The sequence below is a fragment of the Cololabis saira genome, chromosome 5 (genome assembly GCF_033807715.1).
Source record: "Cololabis saira isolate AMF1-May2022 chromosome 5, fColSai1.1, whole genome shotgun sequence".
Lineage (NCBI taxonomy): Eukaryota > Metazoa > Chordata > Actinopteri > Beloniformes > Belonidae > Cololabis > Cololabis saira.
Genome location: NC_084591.1, coordinates 45,835,413 through 45,849,059, shown reverse-complemented (window position 1 = coordinate 45,849,059; position 13,647 = coordinate 45,835,413). Strand labels below are relative to the sequence as shown.

Sequence of the window (13,647 nt, the reverse complement as noted above, 5' to 3'; positions counted from 1 at the left end):
GAGATCAGACGTTTCCTGTAGTTCTTGACCAGGTTTGCACACACTGCAGCAGGGATTTTGGCCCACTCCTCCATACAGATCTTCTCCAGATCCTTCAGGTTTCGGGGCTGTCGCTGGGCAATACGGACTTTCAGCTCCCTCCAAAGATTTTCTATTGGGTTCAGGTCTGGAGACTGGCTAGGCCACTCCAGGACCTTGAACTGCTTCTTACGGAGCCACTCCTAGTTGCCCTGGCTGTGTGTTTCGGGTCGTTGTCATGCTGGAAGACCCAGCCACGACCCATCTTCAATGCTCTTACTGAGGGAAGGAGGTTGTTGGGCAAGATCTCGCGATACATGGCCCCATCCATCCTCCCCTCCATACGGTGCAGTCGTCCTGTCCCCTTTGCAGAAAAGCATCCCCAAAGAATGATGTTTCCACCTCCATGCTTCACGGTTGGGATGGTGTTCTTGGGGTTGTACTCATCCTTCTTCTTCCTCCAAATACGGCGAATGGAGTTTAGACCAAAAAGCTCTATTTTAGTCTCATTAGTCTCAACATGACCTTCTCCCATTCCTCCTCTGGATCATCCAGATGGTCATTGGCAAACTTCAGACGGGCCTTGACATGCACTGGCTTGAGCAGGGGGACCTTGCGTGCGCTGCAGGATTTTAATCCATGACGGCGTAGTGTGTTACTAATGGTTTTCTTTGAGACTGTGGTCCCAGCTCTCTTCAGGTCATTGACCAGGTCCTGCCGTGTAGTTCTGGGCTGATCCCTCACCTTCCTCATGATCATTGATGCCCCACCAGGTGAGATTTTGCCTGGAGCCCCAGACCGAGGGAGATTGACCGTCATCTTGAACTTCTTCCATCTTCTAATAATTGCGCCAACAGTTGTTGCCTTCTCACCAAGCTGCTTGCCTATTGTCCTGTAGCCCCTCCCAGCCTTGTGCAGGTCTACAATTTTATCCCTGATGTCCTTACACAGCTCTCTGGTCTTGGCCATTGTGGAGAGGTTGGAGTTTGTTTGATTGAGTGTGTGGACAGGTGTCTTTTATACAGGTAACGAGTTTAAACAGGTGCAGTTAATACAGGTAATGAGTGGAGAACAGGAGGGCTTCTTAAAGAAGAACTAACAGGTCTGTGAGAGCCGGAAGTCTTACTGGTTGACAGGTGATCAAATACTTATGTCATGCAATAAAATGCAAATTAATTACTTAAAAATCATACAATGTGATTTTTGGATTTTTTTTTTAGATTCCATCACTCACAGTTGAAGAGTACGATAAAAATTACAGACTTCTACATGCTTTGCAAGTGGGAAAACCTGCAAAATCGGCAGTGTATCAAATACTTGTTCTCCCCACTTCATGCTCCCCAGTTCATTTGAACTCGTTCATGCACAACACTGCCACTGAAGTATGCAGAATAGCACCCTTGAACGCACAACATGTTGAACCTTGAGGTGGATGGGCTACAGCAGCAGAAGACCACATCGTGTGCCACTCCTGTCATCTAAGAACAGAGAACTGTGGCTACAATTCGCGCAGGCGCCCCAAAATTGGACAACAGAAGATTGGAAAAAACATTGCCTGGTCTGATGAGTCTTGATTTCTGCTGCGACATTCGGATGGTAGGCTCAGAATTTGAACAACCTGGAACCAGTTAATTGGCAAAAAACTGCAGAAGAATTTGATGTTAACTCATTCGCATTCAACCAAATAATGTGTCCCCCAGTGCTCAGTGCCCAGCACACAGAGAAAAGGAAGGAATACACTAATGCCTAAAGTACCCTTCAGCTCATTTCTTTAGACTTCATCATGGACTGAAATATACTGCTTAATGTTTATTAGTGATATAAGTATTCCATTTAAACCTGTTGCAGAGTTGCTGGAAAAAATAGGAGAGCTCAACAAATCCTTCATGGCAGATGAGAAAAGGGTAAAAAACTCCAAAAAAGCTGTAGAAGACTCCATGGATACCAGACAGGAGGCCAAGGCCAAACTTAGCACATGCAGTAGCAAAGGAGGCTCGGCACCACTTGAAAAGAAGATCAACGAGCTCAGTGCAGGCAAACTCAACAAGACGGTGAGTACGAGTAAGAACAGACTTGTCCATTTTCCTTAGTCAGAATGCCAAGCCTTAGCCTGGGGGGAACTGGATTGATTGACTTTCTATTCTGATTGGGAGCTTAGAGGGGCTTATTTCCTAAACCCTAACTGGATAAGAAGCAAAATTCCCTTTCCCTTTTATTAGGAGAGGATCCCAGTATAAATGTGGAAACTAGATTTTGGGGCAATATGTTGTGACAGCATCTCATTGAAAATGCAAATGTTAAAGTGAGCATTCATGCTGAAATGATTAAAACCAGGTATTGTGGAAAAAAGAAATAAAGTATCAATTTCTATGTGTAAAATACTGGTATATATCACACAAAATTCAGTATCCAGAGGCTACATGCTAAACGCAATGTGGGAGTCCAAGGGCTAGTGAGTAGGGTTGCCAACCGTCCCGATTTAGGCGGGACATCACCCATTTGAGCCAAAATAAGCGCATCCCGCACGGGACGCTCTTTGTCCCGCCGCAGCGGCCGCACGGGTAAAGGGAGGATGCATATATTTTTTCTCTTTGTGCGCCGCGCATTGTGTGTCTGTCTGCCTGCCTGTCTGGCCAGCTGAATCCTAAGGGCACTACTAGGACCGCTCAGTATGCAGTGCTCACGTGCTTATGTGCGTGTGATTCAGTCTCTGTGTGTGTGTATGGGCGTGCGCGCGCGATGTGGGTGTGCTGCGTTGGTTTGTGAGGAAGTGAAACGCGTGCCAATATTCACATCTAGTCTTATATATCTAGCCTATAGTCTTTACACTCTCCTAATTAGTCTGTCCTAGTCTGTCTGTTCTTCTTTTTATTTCTTCTCAATCAGTCAGGACCAATCTGTCACAGACACCCCTGCTTCCCAATGATGGACACTTAAGTCTTAAGGAGAGACAGAGATAGGGAGAAGGCAGACACTGTCCGCGGTGCTGTTTTGTGTGTGTGTGTGTGTGTGTGTGTGTGTGTGTGTTTGCTTTCAGTGTTATATATTGCACCTTGTTGATTTGTTGTTCAGAAGATTTTGCAATTCTGATTTTGCACTTTTTTTGTTGGAAAAATAAGAAATGTTAAGTTACTGTAAAGTTAGTAAGTTTCAAATAAGTAGGCTAGGCAATAACCTAAAACTGTTTGCACAACATGGTTGCACTAGTGGGCCTACGATTTAATTACTGTTACACTGTTTACATTGTTTTAAACTGTTAAAACACAAAAAAATGAGACATTTGTCATCTTCTTATTTTGCACATTGTGCCAAAAATAAATACATACTTGAACTATAAGTGTCTCACATGTATACCTCAAATACAAAACTGATCAAACTGATCATGAGTTGTTATTACAATCTTGTTACTGTAAGTGTATTTAGTGTAATACAGTAGCCTAATGTGTTTGTATAGTCTGTTATAGGTATTGTGCCAAAATGCTGTTATTTATGCGTTTTTGACCCCCAAAAACCCCAAAATCTTTCGGCCGCCCGCCCAGGCGGGCAGCCGGGAGGTGTCCCTCATTTGCAAATCTGAATGTTGGCAACCCTACTAGTGAGTATCAGGGCCACTATTACACTATTGTATATTATTGTACAAGATGAAACATCCAAGCTCCACGAATACACCAGGAAAATGTATGGAGGTTCTCAGGCAATGGAAAGAGTGTAGATAAAGGATTTGTACGACCCATCATGTGAGGGAAAACCCCTGCATGGGCTGTACCACTGACAGATAGCTAAAGGTGCAGATGTGAACAAGACCTACCAATGGCTGTAAAGGGCTGGACCAAAGGACAGCACAAAGGCTCTAATCATTTACATTGGCGAATACCCCGCGTTTAACACACGGATCCAGCGTGTCGTGTGCCCCTTTTACGTTGAATGAGTGTCAAGCTGCCCCGTGAAAAACTCGCCTCTGAAAGTAAAGTAGTCTTAACCGCTGAACGGTCAGAATGGTCAGGTCTGATGTAAACAGAACGGGGTGGCGGGTCGTGGGAGGGGTTTGTTGATCACGTAATAGTCCACCAGGGAGGTTGTTTTAAAAAAAATTATTTATTATTATTGTTTTATAAAATAAAATACTTGCAGAAGATGGACTGGAGACCTCTAGGTCACAATGGGAAACACTTCCCAATGTGGTGGAAAATGAAAGAGCTACTGTACCCTTTGGGACTTAAAGGAGCTTGAGGCTCCTTTAAAGAAATGAGACTCTCTAGCGCCACCCTTCACCACGACGGCCGTTGGGGGTACTGCAGCCAACAGTGAAGCCGGCACGGGAGAACGGGGAGAACGTGTATGCAGCGTCATGTGACGTCACATCCACAGGACAGCGCGGGAAATTCGGGACTGAATTGCAGCACATTTTGCAGCACACAGCCTGTTCAAGGCAACGAAGAGATACACTAGAGGAAACATTCTTTTTGGTTTGGAACACTTCATCTGACATTATTACTAGAAAACTTAAAATGTATATTAATTTTTTTCATAAATCTTGCCACAATCCAGCCTCAAGCTCCTTTAATCCTGAATTATGGTTCCTCATTAAATCGACGCAGAGCCTACGCCGTAGTAGGGTACGCGGCGACGTGCAACTCCCAAAAATTGTAACTACGCATCGAGGCGACGCAGACCCAACGCAGACTGAGAGGGCTGTGATTGGTTCGCTTGGTAGAAACGCATTTCCGGTTCCGGTTCGTGAAGCAGTAGTGAACTTTCAGTTCTCTTTTCTTTGTGTGTGTGTGATTTTTTTTTTTTGTTTTTTTTGTTTTTTGCACAATAGTTGTCCTTATCTCTTTGATTCACTGTGACCGGAAAAGCCAGAAACTAAACAAAGTATCAACTAGTGCTCTGGGGGGTACTGCACCGCAGAGAAATGGAGTGACGGAGAAGTCTGAAGGGTTCACGACAGCGTCACGGCAACGGCGTAGGCTCTGGGTTGGTTTAACACAGAACCTTAATTCAGGCTTTAGAGATACAAACTGACAGCATGATAGTGTCCAACCATCCGGACATTGTGATAATGGATAGGCAGCGGAGAAAAGCTGTTGTGATTGATGTAGCCATCCCCAACGATTGCGTTATCTGGAGAAGGAACACGAGAAGGTGATGGGAATACCATGGGCTCAAGGAAGAGCTGGAGAAAGCCTGGAAGGTGAAGGCAAGAGTAGTGCCCGTGGTCATCACTGGAAGTGGCTCAAGCAGATGGAAATGGATATTTATAGGAAGTATAGGAAGATGGAACAGCTAAGATACTGTGCAGGACCCTCAAGCCCCCAGAGGACATGAGATCCACACCGCAAAAACTCTAAATCTTACCAGGAATATTTGTCTTATTTCTAGTTAAAATATCTCATTTTTATTCAGAAAATCTCATTACACTTAAAACAAAAGTCATCACCAAATAAATAACTTGTTTTTTGACAATTTTCACCTTTTTCAAGTAAATTTTCACTTGAAATAAGTAGAAAAATCTGCCAGTGGAACAAGATTTATCTTCTCATTACAAGCCAAAAAATCTTGTTCCACTGGCAGATTTTTCTACTTATTTTAAATGAAAATCTACTTGAAACAGGTGAAAAATTTTGTTTTTTTCCAGTGATTTCCAGTTTTAAGTGTAATGAGATTTTTTTTTTGCTAAAAATTAGACATTTTAACTAGAAATGAGACAAATATTCTTGTTAGGATTTGGAGTTTTTGCAGTGCAGATTAACAGCCACCCACCCTAACCAGGTGAGGGGGTGGTGGTGGGAACAGACAGTGAAAAAAATAAAAATGAAAACCACACACACCATCACGGCCAATATATTTTTGCCAAGCTGGAAGCTGAAAAATATTAATTCCAAAATCTTTTTAAGGAAAACATTATTTTCAACAGGATCTCCACCACGCACATCAAAATGAGTGAATCCAGATATTGATTCTGTAACGAGTTAAGGGAAAAATATATTGTGTTGTTATTTCAAGAGATGTTCTTCAAGTGGGAGTTATTTATTGAACAGGCATCTAATTCAGCACCAGGTCGCTTTCTGAGGTATTATAGTTTAAAGAACTTTAATGGCATGTCTGAAGCACAGTGATCAAGACAATCTTGAATACACCTTTTTGGTTAGATGATAGTAATATCAAGTTGTCTATGGTCTGATGCAGGTTTGTGGAGAGGACTGTTCAAGATGTGGTGGGACACAAGGTCCTAAGTGTGATGGAGTTGTCTCTGTCAGTCAGAACGCTTCACAAACAGCAGAGGAATCAACGAAGCAACTCAAGGAACTCCCCTCAAGACTGGAGGAGTCCATGAAGAAGGTAGGAGTACAATGAGACTACAGGGAGGACAGCTCATTTGTAACTGACTCTTCAGATATTGGAGAGAAACACTCTCAAATCACCTTTATGAAATACAGATCGAAATGTATCCTCTTAAGTTTTTATTTGATCTGCTCATTTTGGAAGCTTAAAATAATGTAATAACATTTAATGCAGTGCTGTTTGAAATGTTAATTACTGTAATCTGCAGAATAATAAATATACATGGTTCAAGTGACCAATGTAGATAAATATGTACAAATAAGTGAGGATGCTTGCAGTGGAGCTTAGCGCTGAACCCATCATTCTTTGTCAGTGATGTTAATGGATTTTGCACTCTACAAACTTTTGAATGGAGAAAAAAAAAGGTTGTAACACATTTTTCTACGTCAGATCGAAGATGCCAAACAGCTGGCTCAGGACACCAGAGATAAAGCCAGGGATGTGCAGGAGCGGATCAGCAACAACACTGAATCCTATGAGAGGGAGAAAAACAAGACCAAGGAGCTCATCCAACGAGTCAAACTCTACCTTGCTGGTCAGACTTTACACTTTTTTTTTTCTTAATATTTCTATCCCGATTTTTTTCCCATTTTCTTCACCCAGTGCTCCTACTTAAGTCAGTCAGTCATTGCTCCCTCTACCAACCCTGGGAGTTCCTGCACTGAGATCAGGTCTCCTCCTTACTTGAGGAGTGAGCAGCATCTTTTCACCAGACAGGGTGGGGTTTCTCCGGCCGGACGTAGCCCGTGGAAGGATCACGTTATTCCGGCCGGATCCTCCCCACCCCATCTGTTCCCCGGTTGGCCAGAGGGGGCATGTATAGCCCAGGACTGTTGCATGTTTTTGTGAGGGTAGCCCATTAGCTACCCAAGGGAACACGGGGAGAACATGCAAACTCCACACAGAAAGATCCTTTCACCAACCCCACCCATGGTGTGGGCCAGGGGTCGGCAACCCGCGGCTCTAGAGCCGCATGCGGCTCTTTAGTGCTGCCCTAGTGGCTCCTGGAGCTTTTTCAAAAATGTTTCACCTTTTTTTTTTTCTACTTTTTTTTATCTTTTTTCCTTTTTTTTTTCTTTTCTTCTTTTTTCCTCCTTTTTTCCTTTTGTTCTCTTTTTTTACTTCTTTTTTTCTTTTCTTTTTCCTTTCCTTTTTAATCTTGATATTTGCACTTTTTTCTCAACATTTTGATTTTTTTCTCAACATTTCGACTTTTGTATCAAGATTGTACTTCAACATTAATCTTGACATTTCGACTTTTTTCTCGACATTTCGCCTTTTTTCTCAAAGTGCATAATGAAAAAAAAGATCTACCCCCAGTTATAACTAATATAGAAACATGCAGCATGTGTTGCCTTCATTCTAAGGCTTATACAAGACTTTTTCATTTTTTGCGGCTCCAGACATATTTGTTTTTTGTGTTTTTGGTCCAATATGGCTCTTTAACATGTTGGGTTGCCGACCCCTGGTGTGGGCGCTGAAGTCATGGGGGAACTTAACACGCATTCAGCGCCCACAGCAGGAATTGAACCCAAGACCTTTCAGCTGTGACGCGGCTGCACTATAGCTGCGCCACCCAAAGCTAACCCTTTGAGTTAACACCAAACCAGTTCATAATTAAAAAAATCCAGGAAACAGTCAGCAGTATTTTGACAATATAATGATTGATTGTTTGTCTTTCTAAACCTGATGTTCTTTAAAAAAGCCATTGAGTGATGTGTCTGTCTGAAGGAAATCATAATCCTTATGCTTCCATCCTAACAGATGAAAGTGTTCCTCCAGAGGACATTGAGAGAATTGTCAACGCTGTCCTGAGGATCCAGTTACCACGCTCAACTGATGAGATCCGCTCAATGCTCAATGACATCAATAATCTGCTGAGCAATTCTACTCCATTCAAGAATAATCAGAATGACCTGGTGGATGAAGCCAAAACTGTCCAGAAGCTCCTGCAGGAAGCTCAAGATCTAAAGTGGGTATTGACGGACGTGAAGAACTGGCTTTTCTATCATTTGAATGTCTTTGATCATCTGACCTGTTCAGCAACGATAGGAGAGAATGCACTCCTGTTCTGTTCAAGAGTCTAACGCTGATGCTTTGCAGGGCACGGACTAAAGACCTTAACGTTGAAGACATCAACAGAAACTTGATTGATGCAGATGAAGCTCAGAACAAAGCCAACGACCACTTAGAGACAGCCTTCAACGACAAAACCATGGCCCAAAGACTAATCCAAGAGGTGAAATATCTCACGTCTCACACTACAGCTCAGCAATCCCTGTTTATGTGGTTACTGTACATGTTTGTTCTGTCATGTTCCAGGTTGAGGCCAAAGTGGACAACATTGAGGCGCAGCTGAGGAATCAGTCTAAAGATCTGATGAAAAACATTGATGCTGTAAAAAAGAAAACTCAGGACAACAGAGAGATGGCCAGAGAGGCCAGACAGAGTGCAGATTCTGCTTTAAGGGACACTGCAGACACACAGGCGGTAAATGTTTACCATGACAATGTTTGCAGTTTTTTCCCCCTCTTTCTTACTTTAAAGGTGCACTCACACCAGTGTTGTGAGTGCAAGTTGTGCCGTTTCATGCCTGGCATTGTCCATACGCAACTGTGCAGTGCACAAGTAAACCAGGAAAACTATGTTTGAGCATGAAACGAAACAGTCACTGAGCAAATGAATCATTAGACTGGAATGTCTTTGATATCCAACGGAAGGCAACTTGATTCAGACTTACATGTAGACGTCAGTGGTGTGCGTAATCAGTACTGGAGTATAGGGGAGATGAGGGGGGATGAGGGGGATGAGGGGGGATGAGGGGGATGAGGGGGGATGACATCCCCCCCTGAAATAAAAACGGTCCAAATCATCCCCCCTGTAAAACTGCCATCCCCCCTTTCCATCCCTTATGTCATTTCATCAATGAATGTGGTTTTACTGCTATTTCAACATTTAAAGTCATCACCAGAAAAATAACACCAGATAAATAACTTGTTATTTGACAATTTTCACCTGTTTCAAGTAAATTTTCGCTTGAAATAAGTAGAAAAATCTGCCAGTGGGACAAGATTTATCTTCTCATTACAAGCAAAAAAATCTTGTTCCACTGGCAGATTTTCCTACTTATTTTAATTGAAAATCTACTTGAAACAGGTGAAAATTATTGTTTTTTCCAGTGATGAGTCTTGTTTTAAGTGTAATGAGATTTTTTTTTACTAAAATGAGACATTTTAACTAGAAATAAGACAAATATTCTTGTTAAGATTGTGAGTTTTTGCAGTGATCCATTTTACTTATCCTGTGAAGGACAGAGTCATATTGATAAGTTCATAAAAGTGTTTTTTATTGTTGTGTTTTGATGTATTTGATGTAAGCCCAGTGGATATTTAAAGCTTACAGAAGGCTGCATTTAACTGCTGCTATGTCATTCCTGCAGTATTTCTGCAGGTGTTTTGGTCACTGCTATTATTTGTAATATATTATATTATTTGTAATCAGCACAAATTATCTGTCCCCATATGATCAAATCCACCACCCCCCCTGATTGTTTTTTACAACTCCAGTACTGTGCGTAAGCATGGTTTTGATTGGCTGGTGTGAGTGTACCCTAATACCGTATCTACTGAACACAGCATGTCTCAGTGTCAGTTTTAATGTTTCTGATGTCTCATTACTGTCTCTTCAACAGGAGCTCGTTGATGTAGTGAAGCAGTTTGAGGATTTAAATCAAAAATACTTGAATCAGACCTTGGATCAGGGTGACGCTGCAGAACGTATAAAGAAGATCTTAAAGGAGGCAGAAGACATAAAGAGACAAGTGGAAGACAAACTCAGACAGCTACAAGGTTGTACTATTATCCATCTATATCCGCATACTCCTATTTATTGTCACCCACCATGGACAGGTCCCCATTCCATCACAGGGCATTTGCTCCATTATTTTCCTTTGTAATATTTATACTGTAGGCTACAGATGAGTTAAATTATGAAATTACCAATAAAATGCTATCACTCACATCTGTGGACTGATTGAAGTAGTTTTACCATTGACAATACTTGAATTGTGGAAAAGTGGCAACATGTGGAGTTCTTTAAATGATATCTCTGAGATCTAACAGCTCCCCCCCGTATGATCCAGGTCCTGCTCAATTTCTTCCCCTCTTAATCCTTTATAGGGCAGTCAATAAAATACTTGAAATTTCCACTTCAGGAGGTAATTGGAGAATATTAGAGGACATCTATTAACGTTATAACTTTTTTTGTAATAACCATAGCCTGTAGTTCTACTGAAGTGATCAAATATGGTCACTTGCCCTGTAAAGGGTTGAAGGGGAAGGGATTTTGCTACTGTTTGGCTTAAGATTTTTCTCCTACTAGGGTAGTTTTTCCTGCCATTATTTATTTGGTCAGGTCATGCTCTGTCTCTGGAAAGCACCTTGAAACAACTTGTATTGCAATAGATGTTGGCAACCCGGCCATGGGGCTCTCTATCGCCGCCCTAGTGGCTCCCTGGACCTTTTTCAAAAATGTTTGACATTTTTTTTACTTCTTTCTCTATTTTTCTTTTTTTTTCTTCTGTTTGACCTTTTTTTTTCTTCTTTCTCTATTTTTCTTTTTTTTTCTTCTTTTTTCCTTGTTTCCCTCTTTTTTTTTTCCTTTTTCCTTTCCTTTTTAATCTCGACATTTCGACTTTTTTCTCGACATTTTGACTTTTTTCTCAACATTTTGACTTTTTTCTCGACATTTCGAGTTTTTTCTCGACTTTCGACTATTTCCTTGACATTTCAACTTTTTTCTCAACATTTTGACTTTTTTCTCAACATATTGACTTTTTTCTCGACATTTCCACTTTTTTCTCAACATTTCTTTTTTTTCTCAACATTTCGACTTTTTTCTCGACATTTCGCCTTTCGCCATTTGCCTTCATTCTGATACAAGACTTCAAATTTTTTGCGGCTCCAGACATATTTGTTTTTTGTGTTTTTAGTCCAATATGGCTCTTTCAACATGTTGGGTTGTCGACCCCTGCAATAGAAGTTAAATGAATATAATTTAACTGAACTGTTGTTGATATAACTGTCCTGTACCTCTGTCTGTCAGATGTTGAGACGAAGATAAAACAGCTGCTTGAGAGGAAGAAACAAAAGACAACTGAAGTGTCCGAGTTGATGGAGACAGTGGATTCACTCCGAAAGGACATTGCCGCTCGAGCTGAAACATACGCCACTTGTACCTCATAAATACTGCAGAGTGCTGCCTGATGTAGCAGCACTCTTCATGAATATAGCTTCAGTCTTTATATATGACTGTAACACAAATTTGAATTGTCTGTCATTTTTTAAAAGAAAAAAAAAGGATAGCTTAACTTAACATATTAGAACTCCAAGTTCATTCATATACACACTGTGATGGAAAATGTAGCCATGGCCACGTGATTAAACAAAAACTGATGTGAGGAGCAGATTCAACCTCGGCCCTAGTAGAGTGTGCACTTTGGCCCTAAGGGCCGGGACACACCAACCCACCACTGACCATCGGCATAAAAGCAGTCGGACTGAAAGGCTCCCGTCTGCCCGAGTCAGTCAAAAAAATACAGCCGAACACACCGACGCGACCACAACTGGAGCGTCCGTTCTGCGCGTGCATGACGCGTAATGCATCCCCATAACTGCAGATGACGCTAATCTGTCATGTTGCCCAAAAAGCTGTCATCAGTCAGTGTTTTCACGTCTGATAGAAGTCAAGAAGGATTGAAAATACAATGGCTAATTAAAGCTGCAAGCAGCGATGAACGGGCCCTCGTGCGTGCAATTTTCACCCATAAAGATCAAGAACTCAAAACTAAGTCTGATGACACCACCCATGATTCTTTATGTCAAACCATTCAAAAAATATGGCAGAAAGTAGGAACTATCAAATATCGACCAATTAGAAGAAGGGGCAGGGGCTAATTTGCGCCAATTAAGGTGAAGGAGTCAAAACCGAGTCCGATGACACCACCCATGACTCTCTATATCAAACCATTCAAAGGTTATGGCAGAAAGTAGGAACTATCAGATATGGACCAATCAGATGAAGGGGGGGTTTGCTTTTTGGCGTTTAGCGTCGCCACGGTAACGCTTTTGACTGAGAAAAGTAATGCACATCGTTGCAGGATGGAGACGCACATTTTGATGTATAACACACCTGGGTGCACGTTACGGTTCGGGCTTTTAACGGCCGAAGAAGTGGCATAAATTGACTTCCTGTTCGGTTTCGGCCATGGCGTCAAGAGACTTTTCTTTAAGTTGCCCCATGATACAGATGTGTACCGATTTTCGTGCATGTACGTCAAACCGCATTGTGGGGCTTGAGGCACAAAGTTTTCTAGGGGGCGCTGTTGAGCCATTAGGCCACGCCCATTAATGCAAACCATTAAATATCAAATTTTTCACCAGGCCTGGCTTGCGTGTAAAATTTGGTGACACTTTGGGGCACGTTTAGGGGGGCAGAAAGGCCCTCATTTCGTTGGAAAAATAAAAATAAAAATGAAAAGGAGAAAACAGATGCCATGATCAAGTGTAATGTAGCATCTGTCCGACAGCGTTCAATTATCAGGTTGGTGTGTCCCGGCCCTAAAAGATTAGCATTGACATGATGATTTTTCTACCAGAATAGTAGGGATGAATCATTTATGCTTTAAAATCATCAAAATGATGCTTCCTTTGTTCACTGTCATTCCTGCATTGAGACGCCTGATGTATGTTCTGACCCATTTGTAACTGTAACTGTAACTGCAACTGTAACTGTAACTGTTTAATTAAATCTACTGACATCTGGCTCATCTCTCAAGTCTTATTCTTAGTAACTTTACAGTTTTTCACAATTGTTAACACACAAAAAACGAAAACTTGGCACAATTTGCACAACCATCACTTTAAGTACCTAATCAATCAACACAATTTACACTACATCACACTCCCTTATCTGCATTAGACTCTGACTTTCCTTCTTTACACTCTGTTGTCAATTTCACACAACCTTGTTGTCAAAACACTACACTCAGTGTTCAGTCGTTGCACACACTTCTCACATAAAATCACAAAGCATCAATCTACAACACACACATAGTCAAATCTCAAAACATCCACGTCTGGTGAGCCATTTGCAATCAGGACTGCACTATCAAAGGGCCTTGAGAGCAATGTTTAGTTTGGTGAACAATGGAGAACCAGAGAAGAAGAGGGTTGAGAGTGAGAGGAGGACGACATAGAGGAGTAGGTAGACAGAGAGAAGGAGGCG

The 13,647-nt window shown here is 41.8% G+C and overlaps 1 protein-coding gene across 1 annotated transcript in view; it reads left to right on the top strand.

Annotated features, from left to right (window-relative positions):
• lamb4 (laminin, beta 4) overlaps positions 1-13,169 on the top strand; it is a 64,007-nt gene extending 50,838 nt beyond the window's left edge. Inside the window, exons 27-34 of the mRNA XM_061722272.1 lie at positions 1,867-2,069; positions 6,208-6,360; positions 6,754-6,898; positions 8,128-8,335; positions 8,467-8,602; positions 8,686-8,853; positions 10,055-10,211; positions 11,467-13,169. Of these exons, the coding sequence (XP_061578256.1) occupies positions 1,867-2,069; positions 6,208-6,360; positions 6,754-6,898; positions 8,128-8,335; positions 8,467-8,602; positions 8,686-8,853; positions 10,055-10,211; positions 11,467-11,606 (1,310 nt within the window). The 3' untranslated portion in view covers positions 11,607-13,169. The remainder of the gene's footprint in view (positions 1-1,866; positions 2,070-6,207; positions 6,361-6,753; positions 6,899-8,127; positions 8,336-8,466; positions 8,603-8,685; positions 8,854-10,054; positions 10,212-11,466) is intronic.
• The last annotated feature ends 478 nt before the right edge of the window (positions 13,170-13,647 follow it).